An 18,823-nucleotide genomic window follows, 5' to 3' on the forward strand; every position below is an offset into this window, starting at 1 on the left:
CATGAGCTGAAAGGAAATGGAGGGTTATAAGCATTTAGGAGGAATCTTCTTCACGTTAGGAATCTTTTGCTGAGAATAATGTCTAATTTCTCATTTTTGGGGCAGTTTGGCTGCCCTTTGTGTTTGGGATCTCTCCAAGAGTTAGTGATTGGAGAGAACTGCAGTCAGAGAAGGTATAATTTATACAACTGTGGCTGACTGATGGTAAACCTCCCTTTTATGACTATTCAGTAATGTCATTTGTAGTGCCACGTTAGGGGCAGTCTTTGCCTGCCTTTGTGTTACAGACTTCCAAAGGAAAAGTGTGCATTAGTTGCCTGAATTTTCTGGAAGTGCTCTCTCTTACCTAACTGTTACCATTTTTAGGCTGTACTTCAGGGTTATAGCTCTGCCACCTGCCTTTGTATAGGTTCATATGTAACTGCCATTGAGAAAAATTTTATAACTGAACTTAAAAGTCTGTTCAAATTACAATTAAGTAATAAGTAAAGCATCTTTAGCATCTTTGTTCTGTGGCTGTATGGCGGTGCAAGTGGATTTCTTGAGCTGAGCCCCTCTCCTGGCAGAGCTGGAGCTGCCGCTGTTCAGCATAGCCTGGCCAGCAGAGCCATCTGCTGATAGCTCTGCACAGGGAACGGCCCTCAGCCCCTGCTGTGCTCTGGCTGCTTGTGAGCACTTACTCAGAAGTGCCAGCAAACTTCATTGCCAGTAGAAGAATGATTTTTTTATCTAGTAGGTGCTTGCCATACTGAAATGGATGCTTGCCCAACCCTCTTTTGAAACTCGGGGGAGCTCCATGTGAGTGAGGGCAGTTACAGGGAGTATTTGCAAATGTAACATCCATCATCCAGAAGTTTTGTGATGAGATTTCATTTGCCATTGTAATAAAATCAATGACAAATTAGTGTTCATTATTTTGGCAGGTTGGTTCTGAATGTGGGTGAGGTGGGCAGTGTTAAGAAACTGTCCCTTATGTTTGCACTGCTCTCTTCCATGGTTACATTCCCATTACCTGCTTTTGCCTGACTGTGGCTCTTTGTCTGCCTACAGTAATTCCATTGTATGGCCCCATGATTTGACAAAACAGCATTATTCTCATAAATCCTGTCAGTCCCAAAAAGTGCACTTGCGTGACTGAGGGGCAGCTGTTAACTGTAGGAACATGGGAATTGCTAGAACCCAGCAGAGTCCATCATCCCTAATCCTTACTTTGACTGTGGCCACTATCCATATCTTCTATCCCTTTCTTTTTTAAAAAGAAAATAAACATAAGAACAACCTGTGGCTTTTTTTTCAACTGAGACTTATCAAAGTTTTGAGAGCAAGATAGAGTCAATTTTGTTGCTTCCTAATATTTTTTTTTTGTCCTGTTGAAAAGGTACTGGATTTACACTGCAAGGTTCCTGCGAGCCTAGAGGTGAATGCATTTTTAATATCGCAATTGTTATAACTCTATATGACACAGAAGGAAAAGCTCGACTTACTGATCATCAGTTTATACCCTGAAGCATGAAAGCAGGTAGAATTTCTTGATAACAATGAAATACTTATACGTGATTTGTTGTCACAGTCACGCTATGACATAAACAAATCAGAATTCTCTGAAAGCATCTAATCAAGTGTTGAAAATCTGAAAGTCCACAGCTTCTTGATTTGTAATTCTTGCAAATAAAAGGAACAGTAGATAAAGATGTAAAGACTATTTATTGGACAGAGCCTCAAGCAGTTTTGCCTTTGGTCTTAATTAGTATCTGTAACTTTTGTGTAATTTCCTTCTTGGTAGTTTAATATAATCTTTGACTGATAAACATCTCTTGCTACCTCTAGAAGATACTTCTTTTGTTACAACTCCGATTGCTGCATATATTTTACATGTACTTTTAAAAGTCATGTTTTGGAAATCATTATCTTCGTGATCAAGATAATGCTGTAAATGTAGAAAGGTACAATAAGGGGAAATTGTTATTTTTATGTGTTAAATACTCTATGCAGGTGTAAATATGGTATTTTTCCAGCCAATACATTGCATAAACTTTTATATATTTTTAAGGCCATCTCTGCAGTTAAATGGAAATAAATTAGTTAAATCAGACTTTTCAGGATATATAAATAGCTGAACCAGGCTGGTTATCTTCCAGTGCTGTCCCTGAGCAATCAGAGGATATTGATGGGAATAGCTATGCCCACTTCATCCTCCTGGGGGAAGCAAGTAAACAACTAGGAGCAAACAACTCCAAGCTTTGATACTCAATGAAAAATTCCAGCCCAAGGTCGTGTTTTAGAACCTGTCTAGGTTTGAATTTTTAATTTCTGTAGTAAAGAAGTTAGTTACAAAATCTTACTCATTTGCAGTGTAAATATTCTGTCATTGTGATTTCCACTCATAGAAGAGGAATACAAGCTGTTTAAGCAGCAGCCACCTGCCTTCAGCATATTATCCTTGTGCTGCAAGTCCAGAACAGTTCTTCAGATACACATGTATACCTGTAAATAGTCTGCTCTACTGACTATATCCACTGTGTCCACTACAGCAGCACAGAAACAGCAGCGATGCCCTGGCCACCTGCCAGGCCATGCCCACAGCCATGGCTGTTATCAGAACGTTCCCAGGCCCAATTCAGTAAGGTGATAAGCAGTACAGTGCTACAGCAGGCAGAGAAAGCAAAAAGCGGCCACCAACGAGCAGTAGGCTCTAATACAGAGTCAGGAAAGCAAACCTCATAGCAAACACAGGAGCCTGCTGAGTACTAGGTAAACATCACTAACAGCAATAAATTCAATCTAGTACATTCCAATCAAACCCACTGTTACCTCGAACCCCTCAAGCCCAGTGTTGAGCACCAAAAAGGACTGTGGTGGTTTAACCCCAGCCAGCAACCAAGCCCCGCTCCCACTCACTCACTCCCCCACCAGTGGATCGGGGAGAGAATTGGAAGCTGGAAAACTTGTAGTTGAGATAAAGACAGCTTAATAGGAAGAGCAAAAACCACCCACACAAGCAAAACAAAACAAGGAATTAATTCACCACTTCCCACGGACAGGCAGGTGTTCAGCCATCTCCAGGAGACCAAGGTCCCGTCACACATAACAGTGACTTGAGAAGACAAACACCATCACTCCAAACATCCCTCCTTTCCTCCTTCTTCCCCTCAGTTTATATACTGAGCATGATGTCATACGGTCTGGAATATCCCTTTGGTCAGTTTGGGTCACCTGTCCCAGCTGTGTCTCCTCCCAGCTTCCCAGCACCCTCAACTTCCTTGCCAGCGTGGCAATACGGAAAGTAGAAAAGGCCTTGGCTCTGTGTAAGCCCTGCTCAGCAATAACAAAATTAATGTAATCAACGCTGTGTTCAGCACAGATCCAAAACATAGGCCCATACTAGTAAATATGAAGAAAATTAACTCTACTTCAGCCAAAACCAGCACAATCTGCCTTACTGATATCAATCTAGTTGGTTTGAGGTTATTTTGTAGATTTTTCACTGCTAAGAAATTCAACCCTTTGAGTTTTACCTTTCAGTTGGTAGGTTGTTTTTGTATTTAAACTGATTTTTAGGAAAGCGTATATTTCTTCAACTTAAAACTATTCTCTATCTTTCATCTCCCAAAATTTAACTATTTTTATGGGTTATGGGTGGGAATTGGAGAATAGAAGCCTCAGACCTTTTTTAGAACCATTCTGAATAGTTTTAGAGAACAGCTGAATAGCTGTAATCTTTTGAAAAGATTAAAAATTCATAAGGGAATAATAACATCTCAATTTTTACTTAATTAACAGAATTCCTAAATCTTAAAAATGTCATCTTATCCTAATTAACTTGTTCTTTTATAAAGGAACCCTTGCTGTAAACCCTGAGGTGAGAAAGCCACCAGATGTTTGATGGCTTCTTTTTTTTCCTTTTTTTCTGAAGGCAAACTCTCAGCAGTTATTGAAAAAATATCTCACATGATAAATCTTGAAGATGAAAATGATATTTAAAATGTTACTTCCAGCCACTTATCTCACTACAGTTAAATTTTGCCACAGAGCATAGCACAACCCCCAGAGAATTGAAGTCTGTCACTCAGCTCTGGGATGTGGTTGTAAGAAGGAATCAGCATAACTGAAATGACGATGAGAGAAACAGGAGTCTAACCTCATGAACTAGAGATCTCAGAGGTGATTAAATCTGCCTGCTTCTCATCCCATGGTTTTTTACAGTGATTGTAACATTCCTGTTACACACCATCTATAAAAATGATCACTTGAGAGATAGGCTTGCCTTGAGCAGGGAGTAGATGAAGTATAAATCAATTCAAATGTAATAGAGGAAAAGTGAAATTAATACAGCTGTGCTCGGGGCATTTGTTACTGTCAGGAGAACTGCATGCATTATGTCACACAAGGGTAATCTGGTTTGTGTTGGTTTGTGTATTTACTGAGGAAATCTTTGACCACTGCAGTATGATGTAGCAGAGATTTTGATTCACGTACTCTGACTGTGTAATATCCAAATCAGTCATTTAAGCAAAATCTTTCATTTTGAAATAGCAGCAACAATAACAAAACTATTTTGCTTGTGGCCTCTCTTCAATATTTGTGTGGAGGAGTATATCCTAGGAAAAGTGAACTCCAGGGTTGTGTGTACCTCATTTTTGGAGTAGTTCCAGGTTAGATTTGAAATTTTCAAGCCAAGCTCTGAGGTTCTCCAAACCAGTTTGGTCATTGGATCAGCTGCTACCTTGCTGCAGCTATCCTGGGCTACCACGAGTGTGGGGCACTTACCTCTATTTGAGGTCTTTGAACTGAATGCAGGTAAGCAACTACCAACATCAGGTGATATGCACAGGTTTATAAGTAATGGCCGGATATTGTTTTGAAAGAGATATTAATTGTTCAATTCAATTTGGGAGTTATAAAATAACTTGTGTGTGGTGCAGCAGCAGCTACATTAATTTTATTGGCCTATGGCATTCACAATAGAGGAGGAGATAATTTGTCTTCCCAAGTTCGGGAACTGTTAACAACCTTAGCTGTTGTAGGCCGGGCTGAGATTGAACAGTTAATCCTGAATAAAAGCTGATTGTATAAAGTTGCTCTTTGATATCCAGTGACTGTTAGTAGGAGAGTCCTACTTTAATAAATAATAAACCTACCGCAACAAGTAAATGGTACTAAAAGTGTAATAAAATGCGTCTGAATTGTAGAAGCCACCCAAAATTAAAGGAAAAATAAAAAATACTCATAACTTATATAAAGCAAACAAGGGGATATGTGATACAGAAAGGAAGTAAGATATGTGCACTCAACAGGAGTCATACTTTAGAAGAATCTTTGTGAAACCGAACAAGAAAAATCCTTAAAAATATGGGGAGCTATACTGAAGAAAACATTCCCTCTGGCTCTGTGGGAGGTAACAGGTGATGGGACACAGCTGAATCTTTGAATGGTGCCTTAGTGATGAACTGAAAATCTGAGTGTTCTGGTTTTTTCTGGTATAGCATGACTATGCCAGAAGCATGGTATGTTTTATAGGAAAAGAAAATAGGGAGTTAAAAGGATATATAATAGTGTAATCTGCTGACTGTCTAGGTAAGTTGCAGAGAAAGTAATCTGCTGACTGTCTGGCAGTTGCAGAGAAAGTAATGTTGTACTTCTAAGAATTTGGTGCTAATTGGAATCGTGTATATATGTTAAAATTATGATTAATGAGTGGTAATGAGTAAACATGATGTTCTGAACACGCAGCTTGCTTGAAATGCCATGGTTTCATGGAGACACGGAGCAATCCTGCCAGGGACACGCCTAATATAACTGTATAGATAGTGTTACATTAATAATGGGCACTTGTTCTCTTTATTTTTAACCTATTTCTTATCTTTTTGATTCATATACTTTTCAAATTAGATATAATAATGTCTATTTTGCTTCTTCTGTTCCAGCGAATTCGAGATCTAGAAGATAAAATAGAGCTTCAAAAGAGGCAACTCAAAGAAATTGAGGAAAAGGTAAATAAAATTCTGGGCAGCACCAATGGATTTCTTCTCTACAAATTTATTTTTCTCTGTTGCATTGATGTTAGTACTCCTTAACCTAGTATCATTAAATCTATTTTTAAAGCAAGATAAAATTGGAGTTCAAAACATTGCTGTGTGAAATGATGGTTTTTCTCTAATCTGCTCAAAACCATTTCCTATCCAGACTTTCTGTCAATTACAGGAAGGCATCAAGGGGTCTGGAGAGACACTAGGCTAGTAGGGGGAGGATTTGATGATGTTTAGATCAAAAAAGAACATACAGATTTGTCTCTGACAGATTTGTTTAGCTCAGCCCTGTTTGGGTATCATTGCTCTGCCAAACTTTCAAGTACTGAAAATTAAAACAAAATTAATAAGATGCCTATGACATAATTTACAATCGAGAATATTTCTTACTTTAAGATAGAAACAAATTAATATCCTGGGTCCAAATTTTCTTGTCTTTTGAAAAAGCTCTGATCAAAGCTTGAGACAGCAAATGTATTTGTGTCACTGTTGTTCCCAAGCAAGGGATGGCCCAAGGTTCGTGGGCTATCAGCTCAGGAGTTTCCCAGGTCTGTGAAGTTTAGACTGCTCTGCAGGGCATGGGATGACCATGGGTCTTTCTCTAGGCCCCAGGAAAATGTTTTAGCTTGTTACTTTTGCTGAATCAGTGCCTAGATCCCAACACGAGTTACATCGTCTCAGGTTAATTTTCTCCAGCATTTATGGATACCTAATCCTACATAAACACACTGGTAGGCTGAATAAAGAAGTTAGTGGAGTTTTCAATAATTTTTTTTCTTTTGGGATGAGAATGTGGTGAAAGATGAGAGTTGAAAGAGGTCAGTGGGTCTTGCAGAACTGAGAGAGTCTTTGGCAACCAGCTCACTGGATGTTGAAAGGTTTCTTCCTCACCCTTCAGTCCCAGTGTCCCATCATCTGTCCTCCCAGTGTCACCCTCTGGGGCTATTGCACTTCTAGCAACTAATCCAATTCCCTCAGCATCTTCCTTGGTCCCTTATGCTACCACATTAGTTGACTCCCCTTTGCTGTACCTTGTCCTGCACTTTTCAAACTGTGATATCCAACTGTGTTTGTGGAAGAGCCAGGAGAAGAGCCAGGAGAAACTGTGCTGGGTGCTGCTGTTTTCAGTAGCAGAGAAGCACAGGAATCATCCACTGCTAGAAGGGCTCTTTTGCTGCCTTTGCCCTTTTCTGCCCCCAACTGCTTGTATAGCTGAAGCTGTTCCTGTCTAGCAGCCAGTGATGTCTCATATCAAAGCAGAGAAATGCTGAGGGATAGATGATACTTCCACATGTTAATTACTTCAAATATTAGTGTTTATCCACCTACTTTAAAACATCAACATCTCTGGATGTTGCTATTGCCCAAATATAAGCCTTTAAGTCATTGCCATTACAGTTTACAAATTAGGTATTGGATTAGACAGGCTGATAATTTTGAAAATGGAAGATAGCATTATCTCTACTGGTTCACCAGCTGGATGGATGGAAAAAGCATTAGAAAAGAAACAGCTTAATCACAAGCTTAGCAGAAAGCTGGTAATGAGTTAAAATGATTAACATCCTCTTTGCCTTAATGTTGCATTAGCAAGAGACCTGAGAAAAGCTTCATCTTTTTCTATTAACCTTCAACTTCTGAATGGGTGGAGCACTTCTTTTTATCTGTATTACATTTGAATTATTTTTTTTCCTTGGGATTAAATCCCATTCTGAATTTGATTGACCAAAGGAAAATTATGTTGCCAGGGAATCAGTGAATGATACACTTTTACCTTATTGTTCTTCTTAAGGTTTAATGTGTCAAAGAGCACAGACTGACACCTACAAGCTACTGATACTGAGCACAATATCTGAGCCTCATCACTGGGGGTAGCTAAGGGCAATGCACCATTTATGGTGTCACGAGTATGACTTTTTATTTTCCTTTAGGAATGACTTCAATTTTTAAGTTTTATGTCAAATCAGAACACAAGGATGGCAGTATTTCTGCCCTATAGATTCTTCAGCAAACTGTCTTGTTTCTAAAGGATATACAGAAGAAAAATGTAAAATCTCGATTTTAGTCTATGAGTTGAAATATGAGGAACAAGTGGTGTTTAAACACATCATACTTTTCTCATAAGCGATCCTTTACCATTTTAGCTGCACTTAGTTTGTATCCTGGTGAGTCTTGGTTTAGGACAGTTTTCACATGTGTAATTATAGGTACTTCCCTAAGTGATGCACAAAGCCAAGCCTAGTATTTCTCGAGTTGAATAGTCCACAGATGTTACCATTGTAGAACTGCTCAAATGCTGAATTTTGTGCCCCTTTTAGAGTAAGTTCGGTATACTTTATCTTTCTTTCAGATCAACTTAATTAATGATATAAGACTAACTGCTGTAATGTCATTGGATTTCATATTACATATCTTACATCTTCTTTCTTTTCTTTTTTCCTCATTTTCTTTTGATCTTATGTTATAGTTTTTGTTCCTTTTTTTGTTTTTTTCACTAGCATTCATTCTGTGGCCTTGATGACACAACCGAGCCAAGATGTGTGGTTGGTATTCTTTATATTTCTTCATAGTCAATTTTTAGCTCTTAGATTTTGCCATATTTTGAGAATTGTTTGTAAGACTCTGAAACCATAGGGAAGAGCATACTGGTTTTGGTTGCACAGAGAGGAAGAGTCCTCTATAAAATCCAACTTGGATGCTTTCCATCCTAGACTTCTGCAGAAAGTCATTGGGTTTTCAATGAAAAATGATTTTGCATTCTAAGATGCTGACTGCTGTAACTGCAGTGGGTGCTTTTCATTTCTGCAACACAGGTACATTTTGTCTCAAAATTCAGGTATTGCTGTAGGATCCTGCCTTCTGTCACGCTGGATGGAGAAGCGGCAAAACATTGGTTTTCAATTTTTTTTCCTAAAAAGTCCTGTGAGCATCACCACCCATGCAAAAAAAAAGGAGTTCATTTTACTTCCTCAAGATCTTTGAGGCCATGAAATCACTTAGGAAATAATGACCTATTTTCCCTTCTATGAGTGGATGTGAAGGTTACAATGTGACTACCCCCTGTGTGCCAGCGTAACATGGAAGGGTTTTTTTACCCAAAAACCTCTGTGCCTCTCCTTTGCAACTCTACCATCATTCTTGCTGTCCTTTCCACAGCATCCTGATCCTTTCAGCTCAGTGCAAAGGACAGAGTGAATTTCTTCAGCTATAGCAGGAGCCATAGTGGCAGTGCTCACCTTTCACAGAGAACAAGAGGGAAACACAATTTAGAAAATAAGTCCCAGTCCTCTTCCCTGGAGCAATACAAGTTGCACACTGCCTTTCAGTAAGGATGGTAACTCAACAATCTGTCAGAGAATTAAGCTGTGGTTTAAAACTATTGAATATTATACAGTGTTTGTGTTGTTACTGTTGTTGGGGGTTTTTTTGTTTTGTTTTTAACTGATAATACACAATGCTTTTACCTTTACAATTTTTCCAAGTTTTTTCTTCTTTTAAATCTGTTGTGAATTATGCTCATGGAATCTCCTTAGACTAGGACATGCATTCAATCAACACCTTTGAAACTGCTATACACTTCTGTATGATGAAGAAGCATGATGACAATAGTTACTCCAAAAAACTATTATATTTACCTTACATTAAGCTTGAAACAGTATTTTCTTCTGCCCAAATCACAAGTACTTTTGCGAAATCAGACCTGTATTATAGGCTCTTTTGAGGGTTTATTCAGGTCCCAGTACCTTCAGTTATCATCTTTCTGTTGATGCTCTTTGGAACTGGCTCTGGACTTTCATTATGAGCATTGCTGCATATGTTTTTTATTTTTCAATAAAATGGTGATAGAAACAGATGGGTAGAATGCAATTCAAGGGTGTTATTGCTTTGTAACAAAAAAAGCAGTAGCTTTCTTTTGATTGTTAGATGGGTGTTGAAAAGTGGTGGAAATTGAACAACATTTCTCAGCATTTTCAGCATTCCTTCTGAAATTTCCTCTGATTTGTCAAAAATTGAGCATGTGCATATAGAGAGGTGTTTGAAGAAAGGTGAAGCCTTTTGGTACACTATTCACCTTTCCACAGTTTGAGATGAATTTTTTGTTCTGAGGAAATCAGATAGGACAGATGCTGTTTTGGTTCATATAAGCTTGAAAGAGTAATGTTAAAGGAATCACCAAACTATTATCTTTGAAGTTTCATCCAGGTTTTTTGTACCAGTCCTGGTTAGAGGTGCTAACATCTGGATGAATATATTTGCTTTTAAATATTGTGAAAAGTATACTGGCCAAGTCTAGAGAAACTTTATAAACATTCCATAAACTTAGTGAAATTACCAGCATTTTTAAAATTCCATTTGAAATATTTTGAAATACTGTGCATTCGAGGGATCCATAGGCTTCCATGCTGATATAACTGATAGTATTATGGGTCCCCCCTTGGATAAAAGAGAAAAAAAACCTGAAAAAAAATTTACAAGTATTATTAATCTCCAGAAAATGCATTGTGCTGCTATAACCTGCTATTCTTCCTGTCAAAAGTATTTCAGTAGTTAAATTCAAACTTGGTGATAAGCATTTTGAGGGAATAACACAGGAATAGTGACCTCGTAGCCACATAGCTACTCTGCTCTTGACATCTGTAGGAGTGCACATCACATTGTGTTGCTAATGTGAAGGGCAGCGTCCTTTAATTCATTTTGCCAGAGGTGACTCTGCCTCTGATTAATGTAACACAAAAAAGCCAATTTTAAGATACTTAGCTGTAGTTGGATTCTTGAACACTGTTAATTATTTCAAGGCAAACCATGTGATTTACTGATCGTAATTTTGATTACGTTCTTGTTATTTTGAAGGTAATATAAAATGAATTTAAGGTTGGATGCCAACACTTATTTCTAAAGTAATGTTATTTATCTAAAGCTCAGCAGACTTTTTCTTTTCTTTGTTGTTTTTGTTTTCTGTTTTGGTTTTTGTTGTATTTACAGGCTATTAAGAGAGCGTATGGAGTGAACAGCTGAGTCCACTTGCAAAAATACAGAAAATATTTAAGCAGCTTTAAATTGGTGCATTTTTTCATAAAGCAGTTTGCATAGTACTTCAAGCTGCAAAGAATTTGAATTTAAAATTAGAGATTTTTTAAAGATGTAGCTTCAAGCTGGAATGATTTCATAATCAAATAAGGACCAGCACATCATAAACACAGAAAAAAAAATCTAAATAGAATTTACACTCTCACACCAACCAAACAGCAGAAAATAATACAAGTGCAATTACTGGCTGCTATGTGAACTGTTATCTACCAAATGGTTTTCTTACAGTACTGAGATTTTTGTCTCCATACTGCATGCTTTCAACAAATGTGGTTTGCATTTCACCCAGGAAACACAGGATCTCCTTTTAATATCTATATAAAAAAAGCTAAGTGTTTGACATTAAGTTGTCTATAGTAAATAGCTGACAGGAAGCAAACTGTTCAAAGTTGGAAACAAATAAAGATTTACGACCCTGCAGTGGTAAAATTCATATTAAATTCTTAAGTTGGAAATCCACGAGGGAGAAAGGAAGTGTTTTGGTGAAAGGCAAGGTGATGGATTGAACTAAGAGAACTTTAAAGTGGGCAAGAACTTTGTGGGAGATATGATTTCTTGAATGTTTCTTGTAAAGTAAGGCAAACTTGTAAAAAACAGCACTGGGAAAATGGAAGATTCCAAGGTGGCCTGAGGGGTCAGGAAAAGAGAATGAGTGATATACTGTGCTCAGTTATCTCTTCAAGAAAGAAGAGGGGCTTGAACAGATGGGCACGTTGATGAATACAATAAGCAGAGACATAGTTGGATATAAATATTTAGAAATCATGGCATCCTCTCAGATGAAATAAAAAAATGTTGACATTAGCTACCAGGAAGCAAAAATGGCACAACCTCAACCAGCAGAGGCAGATAAACACTCATGGACATTGACCACCTGAACTGCAAGAAAACTTCTGGGTGAAGCACAGGCTGATATAATGAAAGTTGAAAAGAGCTTTTCAAGAGAGAGAATGGTTACAAAATTAATAAAGATTACTCTTTCAAACAGGGAAAAGCAAATTGAAGTTTCAGAACTGGAAAGGCAATATGAAGAAACAGATAATTTTAATTATTTCTGAAATGTTGAGATAAGCTGAAAATATTAAGAGCACAATATTAGAAGATAACTTTCTCCTTCCTCACATCTTTTTGGAAATCATATTTGTGTAGAAAGCCACAGAGAAACAAGTCTACTCCCATGGACACAATGAACTCCAACATGAACACAGAGTGGAATTAGATGGTTACAATAACACAACACATGAAGTAGAAATTACGATTGACAAAAATAACATAAGGCAATGAACAATTAAGGAAGGACAAAGAAGGCTGAGGGAAAATTTTGTCACAACAACTGATTTTCTCACTGCTAAAGGTGCAAGAATCAGCCTCAGGAGCAGCCAGTTTTCTCAGATAATCATCAGTCTTTGAAGATCAGAGGTGTACCCTCCACAAAGAATCACCAGACAACAGCATTTACCTGCAGAAGGTGCTGAGACACTGAAGATTAATTTAGTCAAATGCAGCAAACTGTGGCTGATGTGAGGGTCTGAATAACACTGTTTCCTGGTAAAAAGCACAGTTTACCTTGGAAACAAGGACCATGCAGAAGTCTGGAATCTTGTTCTCCAAAAGAATGTGTTGCTCGCAATGTGTTGTTCAAAAGGAACAAGCTTTTAGAGAATGTGTTTTCATATAGAGATTTTTCATGTTTTAGTTAAGGCTGTTAGCAGTGTGATGACAGAGTGGAAAAATGAGGTTTTCACTGCAAAAGGCAGAATTCTGGCATCACTCTGAAGAAAAGGACCAAAACAGGAGATAAACAGAGCTTGAGATAATCAAACCCAGTGATGATGAAGGAACAGAAATTGGAAAGTGTGATTCACTTGGCAAAGAAACCCTTTTCTTATAGGCACAGTTTTGCTCATCACTACTTTGGATATGAAACTATAAGCACAAACATGGGATGGTCAGAGCACGTGGCTGCCACGGTAAGCACACTGCACAGACAGGAGAGGATCTTCTCACAAAGCAGAAAAGGTATGAGCAATTTCATTTTCTTATTTTGTGATGTGTTTAGTTACACTGTAATTGATATGTGACAGTTTTGTTGATGTCAGTTAAAGAATCTGGCTGATTGGGGTGATATTTTCCATTGCATTCATGATGGTTTTTTTCTGTGCTGAGCTAGCAGGATTCATAGTTTTGTAAAACAGAGTATATCATTACAGTCTTTCTATCCACTGTATGCTGGTATTTATTATAGAGCTGGGAACAGTGTATTAACAGGGCATTGGAATAGGCTGTCCAGGGAAGTGATGGGATCACCATCCCTGGAAGTGTTCAAAAGCATGTGGATGTGGCACTTGGGGACATGGTTTAGTACTGGACTTGGCCATGCTGGGTTAGTGGTTGGTCTTGATGCTTTTAGAGGTCTTTTCCAACCTTAATGTTTCTATAATTCTATTATTCAATCCATACAATATGGTGGGCCTGATTTTCACTTTCTGTGACACAGCTTTTAAATCATCAGTCCCAGCTGTGTAAGTGAAGAAAGAAACTGTGTTTCTCATTGTTGTTGTCAGTTCTAACAGCTTTCCTGGTTTTATGCTGCAGTACTCAATAGTTTTCAGGATGAAGCAGCAGAAGCATAGAGCCTGATGGACCATGAGGTGTGAGGTCAGCTTTAGAAATTGTTGTATTAACTTTCATTTTATGAGTGAATAAAAGAGCACCTTTAAACAAGAACACGTACTAGAAATAGGAGAGTAGAAATCAGTGTTGTAATGATTTTGTGCCATTTTCTGCTCCTCAGCGTCAAAAATGTTACTTTTATCTTCTTCCTGTATATTCTGCATTTGTCAACCAAAAAAAAAAAGTAATTGCATTATTTCCTGGAGAATAGATCCAAACTCCGTGGTTGAATTCCAATTACAGGTCCAATTCCAAATCAATACAAATGTAGCAAAATCAAAGGCAGTTCACAGATGCCGCTGGTTGTAGTTTAACCCAGCTGACAACTAAGCATCATGCAGCCTCTCACTCACTCCCACCGGTAGGGAGGAGAAACAGAAAGAAAAGGTAAACCTCCCGGTTTGAGATATAAACAGTTTCATAATTGTAACAAAATATTACTATATTAGTATACTAATGCTAATATAAATATGCTAAAATACGAGTAGCAGTAGTAATAATAATAAAAATAACAATAGTAATTATAAGGAGATGGAGAGAAAGTAACAGGACCCAAGAGAAACAAGTGCGCTGCACTGTACAGTTTCTAAGGTGTGGAATATCCCTTTGGACAGTTTGGATCAGCTGTCACAGCCATGATCTCTCACAGCTTCTTGTGCAGCTCCTCACTGGCAGAGCATGAGACACTGAAAAGTCCTTGATGCAGGGTAAACACTACTCAGCAACAGCCAAAACATTGCTTTGTTATCAACATTATTCTCATACTAAATCCAAAATACAGCACTGTACCTGCTACTAAGAAGAAAATGAACCCTGTCCCAGCTGAAACCAGGAAACAAGCGAGTTTCTGTAAATAAAGGTGAACTCAGGCTGAAGAATTTTTAGATCTATAGCTAAAAGAGGTGAAAGAAAAGAACCAAACTTAGCTTGCCTTCTCAGGCCCCAATTTGAACATTCCTTTTAGGCATAGTTTCATAACCTATCAGAGGTGAAGTAGATATAAGTAAAATACTGCATGGAGAATTCCAAAATACAAGTTAAATATACTGAATGTTTTCTTTGAAGTAGTCATAGAATGCCTTTTGAATAGGAAATATCCTTTTTTAATCTTCTGTCTTGGAACAATAATAATATAATACATTTATCCAAAATAAACATGCTCAGTTTTATGAACTTTCAAATAGTAAAAAATTATTCTCTTTTCAAAACTTTGATGCCTAATTCATTTATTAATTAGTCTAACTAAATCTTTTATGAGGATCTCATGAACAGCAACTCCTTTCATACATGCTAATGGGGCTAATGAAATGAGACTTTCTCATAAATAATAAATGTGTTCAGAATCAAGAAGGACTGTTCATTTGATCATCAGAGGCTTAGACTCTGTTATTGCATGCTTAGAGTGCAGTATGTTCTGAACCTAATAATTTGGGGGTTTTTTTCATCATGGATCCTTCATCTGGAAAAGAGCAAGAATTTTGTTACTCTGTTAAAATGCCCAGCAATGAAGGATTTGGTATCCTGAATTTCAATGTTAAAATTGCTACTTCCTGGATTTTCCAGGAATTAGAAGATGCAAGCACACCTGATGGAAAAGTAAACAGTGCTGGAGAAGAGAACTTAAATCTCAGAATAAAAGAGCTGGAAAAGTCAGAGCAAAACCTGAGAGGTGTTCTAGAGGACTACGTGGAGTCAGATTCTGTCCTAAGACATAGGTAAATAAAAGGGGATTTTGCATTAAAATTCATTGTGATGTAACAAATGTACTCTTCCCTTTGCCCTATGTACATGATAATTACATTATATGATTATCATTACATGATAATGCAAAAGCAACAAAAACATCAACTTTATGTGTTTTTAGAGTGCCTGAGAAGATGCATGTATAAGTGCTTTGTGTAGCTGTCAGAACAGAAATGCAATATTCATTTTTTTAAGAATTATTATTTAAATAAGGGTTTCAGCATGGTCTAAAATGTTGTTACAAATAACCAGACACCTTTCTCAGGATACTGCATTCTTAAATATTCATAAGGTGTAAATTCTGTTTGTAAAGTTTATCCCTTTCCTTTTAAAGTAAGAGTTAATTAGGAATTTTGTGTTTTAAAAACAGTTTATTGCTTCAGAAAGCTTCATTCAGTTTAGTATGTTAATGCTAATCACTAAAGTAGATAAAGGTGCCATTACTCATTAATTATACATTTGACTAGAATAATTAGTTTTTGATAATCAGCAAAGGCACTGTTTTAAAGAAAGTCAAAGATTTCAAAAGTAAGAAAATGGAAATGGCATTAAAATAATTATTTGTATAATTTTTAAATTACTTTGATTTATCAAAGATTTGTCCAGAAATGTTTTAATAATGGGCTTTTTTTTTTCAAAATAATAATGAATCTTTTTTAAAAAACTTTCATAGGAATAAACCTATTGTAACAAGCATATTGGGGAGCAGAAGATATTGAGAACTTTATTTCAAACCAAAACAAAGACAGTGTGAGGGAACAATTCGAGGGAGAGCAAATGAACAGCTGAAACTTGACCGAAAGCCCATTTTCAGGGACCTTGGGTAGCCAGTAAAAAGAAAAGGAATCCTATACCTGGAGTCCTTGTGGCTGAAGCACAGAGAGATGGCACAAGGAATGATGCAGAAGGCAGAACTACCAGGAAAAAGAGAGAAGCAGAACTCAGCCAAGGCAGAGTTCTGGGCTGACGTGGCCCTGTTTCCTTTGATACCAGTGTCAGATGATGCAGTCAGTGCCTGCAGAGGGGAGGACCTCATCAGGTTTACTTTGATACACGAATGAGCACTTATTTAACTGTGTGTTTTCTATCTTGATCCTGTTTCTTCAGAAATATTTTCTTTATGTGAGATTTTTGAGTAAAGGTAATGTTGTGGGGATGTAGGTAGCAGGAAATTTTGGCAAGGGGAAGTAAGTCAAAGCTTTAAGTTAGAAATGAGCAGGGGAGCTCACTGAAGGTTTGTTGAAGGACTCATTGAAGGACTGTTAAAAGTTGAATCAAGAAATTAAAAGAAGAACTAGCAGGGTCCTGAGAGACATTGGGGGTAAAGCGTGCCTCTCTGAGATGAGAAAAGAGGTGGCTCTAGTACCTGCCTCATGAGATGAAAGACTTCTAAACTTTCTCCTTAATAAGTAAGGGTTATTTTGGAATTCACAGCTGCTTAAAGCACTGAGAAAATTTTGATGTGTAGGCTGAAAAGGGAAGGAAAGTCTTAAGGAAAACATGAAGCTTGCTCTTGTAAGATTATTTTAGATTATTCCTCCTGTGTAGAGGAACCCCAACATATCATATCTTGAGCACAAGTCCTATGAGGAGAGGCTGAGGGAGCTGGGGTTGTTCAGCCTGGAGAAGAGGAGGCTCAGGGGAGACCTCATCACTCTCTGCAACTCCCTGAAAGGAGGTTGGAGCCAGATGGAGGTTGGTCTCTTCTCCCAGGCAGCTATCAGCAAGACAAGAGGGCATGGTCTTCAGCTGTGCCAGGGGAGGTTTAGGTTGGATATTAGGAAGAAATTCTTTACAGAGAGGATAATCAGGCATTGGAATGGGCTGCCCAGGGAGGTGGTGGATTCTCCGTCCCTGGAGGTTTTTAAGATGAGACTAGATGTGGCATTTAATGCTGTGGTCTAGTAACCATGGCAGTGTTGGATCAAGGGTTGGACTTGATGATCTCAGAGGTCTCTTCCAACCCAGATGATTCTGTGATTCTATGATCACACTATCTCATCTTAGACTACCATTTTAATAGAAACAGGCAAAGCAAAACCTGTATTTTGTCAAAATCCAGCCTTGTGGACATAGTCAATACAGTCATACATTATAGGTTTCAGTACCCACTGAAGGTATGTTACAAGTAAGATAAAATACAGGTACTTCTAGGTTACCTGTAACATTAATTTTGATGGGAAGCAATTACTATCATCATAAAATTTGAACTTGTTAACTGTGAGCCTAGCATAATTCTGTGATCAGATACATGCAGAGACTGAGGTGTTGTGGTTGCCTTTATGCTAAGTTGTTACTTCATATAGCATGCCAAGCTTCATTGAACAAAAATCTTGTAAATGTGTTTGATTATGGCTTTCATATTAAGCCAGCAGAGAGGGACTGAACATGAGTGTTGTCTTTAATAGTTTTGAGACTTTCCAGTGTAATGTCCAGACCTCAGACTTGTTAATGAAGTGTTACTAGTAATCCACAAACTGTTACTATTTTATGTTTGGGAGACAAATGGAAAAAATAAAGATAAATTTATGCATTGCTGATGACTGCTTATCTATCTGGAAGTGTACTGTGGAATTTACTTAGCAAAAATCTTCATTCTCACCATCACAGGATGAAAGAGCTGGAACTGTCACACAAAAAACTTCTTGTGATGATTGATCAGCTCAATGTGAAGTTGCAAAAGGTTGAAAATACCAATGTACGTGTTAAAGGGAAATTGCGAGACATTCAGGAGGATCTGATCAACTTGGTGAGGAGGATATTGTTTCAAATTACCTAGTTTATTTTCTCTTTGTGGTAGTAATTTATAAGTCAATCTCATTTCCAGTGATCTCTCTGTTTTTAAGCAATAAATCATCTCAGCCTTTATCTTTTTCTACAAACATAGGAATCAGAAGAACTTTTGGATTTTTTTTTCTTCCCCTTTCTATTTCTCTGTTGTTTTTGACAGCACTGCCATTGTTTCTTTCATTCAGGCCCTTGAGCTTTGAAATATATACTCACATTTCTTGCTTTCTCCCCAGAAGCCACTCAGTGTACTCCTTCTCCTTAGGTCAGACTTTATCTTTCTAAGCCCATACAAAAGGCATTTTTACCTAGTTTACACAGCTCATTGGATGGATCCATGAAAGTGGAGGAAGAATGAAAGTTTTTCAGGGACAGTCTTCAGTGAAACAATGTGTTTTGATTCTGTTTATCATAAGATATACTTTCATTTTCTCAGCATTTTAGAGTTGAATACTCTCACGGGACAATAGTACTGTGTGGCAAGACTCTCAAGTCTTACTTCAAAGTTG

The 18,823-nt window shown here is 37.6% G+C and overlaps 1 protein-coding gene across 3 annotated transcripts in view; it reads left to right on the forward strand.

The window, feature by feature from the left end:
• The window catches only part of JAKMIP1 (janus kinase and microtubule interacting protein 1), a 112,077-nt gene extending 96,583 nt beyond the window's left edge, over window positions 1-15,494 (forward strand). For all 3 annotated transcript variants that reach the window (XM_018089188.1, XM_018089197.1, XM_018089203.1), the window contains 4 exons: window positions 5,925-5,990; window positions 8,491-8,566; window positions 12,100-13,130; window positions 15,348-15,494. In XM_018089188.1, the coding sequence (XP_017944677.1) occupies window positions 5,925-5,990; window positions 8,491-8,541 (117 nt within the window). In that variant the 3' untranslated portion in view covers window positions 8,542-8,566; window positions 12,100-13,130; window positions 15,348-15,494. The remainder of the gene's footprint in view (window positions 1-5,924; window positions 5,991-8,490; window positions 8,567-12,099; window positions 13,131-15,347) is intronic.
• The last annotated feature ends 3,329 nt before the right edge of the window (window positions 15,495-18,823 follow it).

This window comes from Manacus vitellinus, unplaced genomic scaffold, assembly GCF_001715985.3.
Source record: "Manacus vitellinus isolate BGI_N305 unplaced genomic scaffold, ASM171598v3 scaffold_0_pilon, whole genome shotgun sequence".
NCBI classification, from domain to species: Eukaryota; Metazoa; Chordata; class Aves; order Passeriformes; family Pipridae; genus Manacus; species Manacus vitellinus.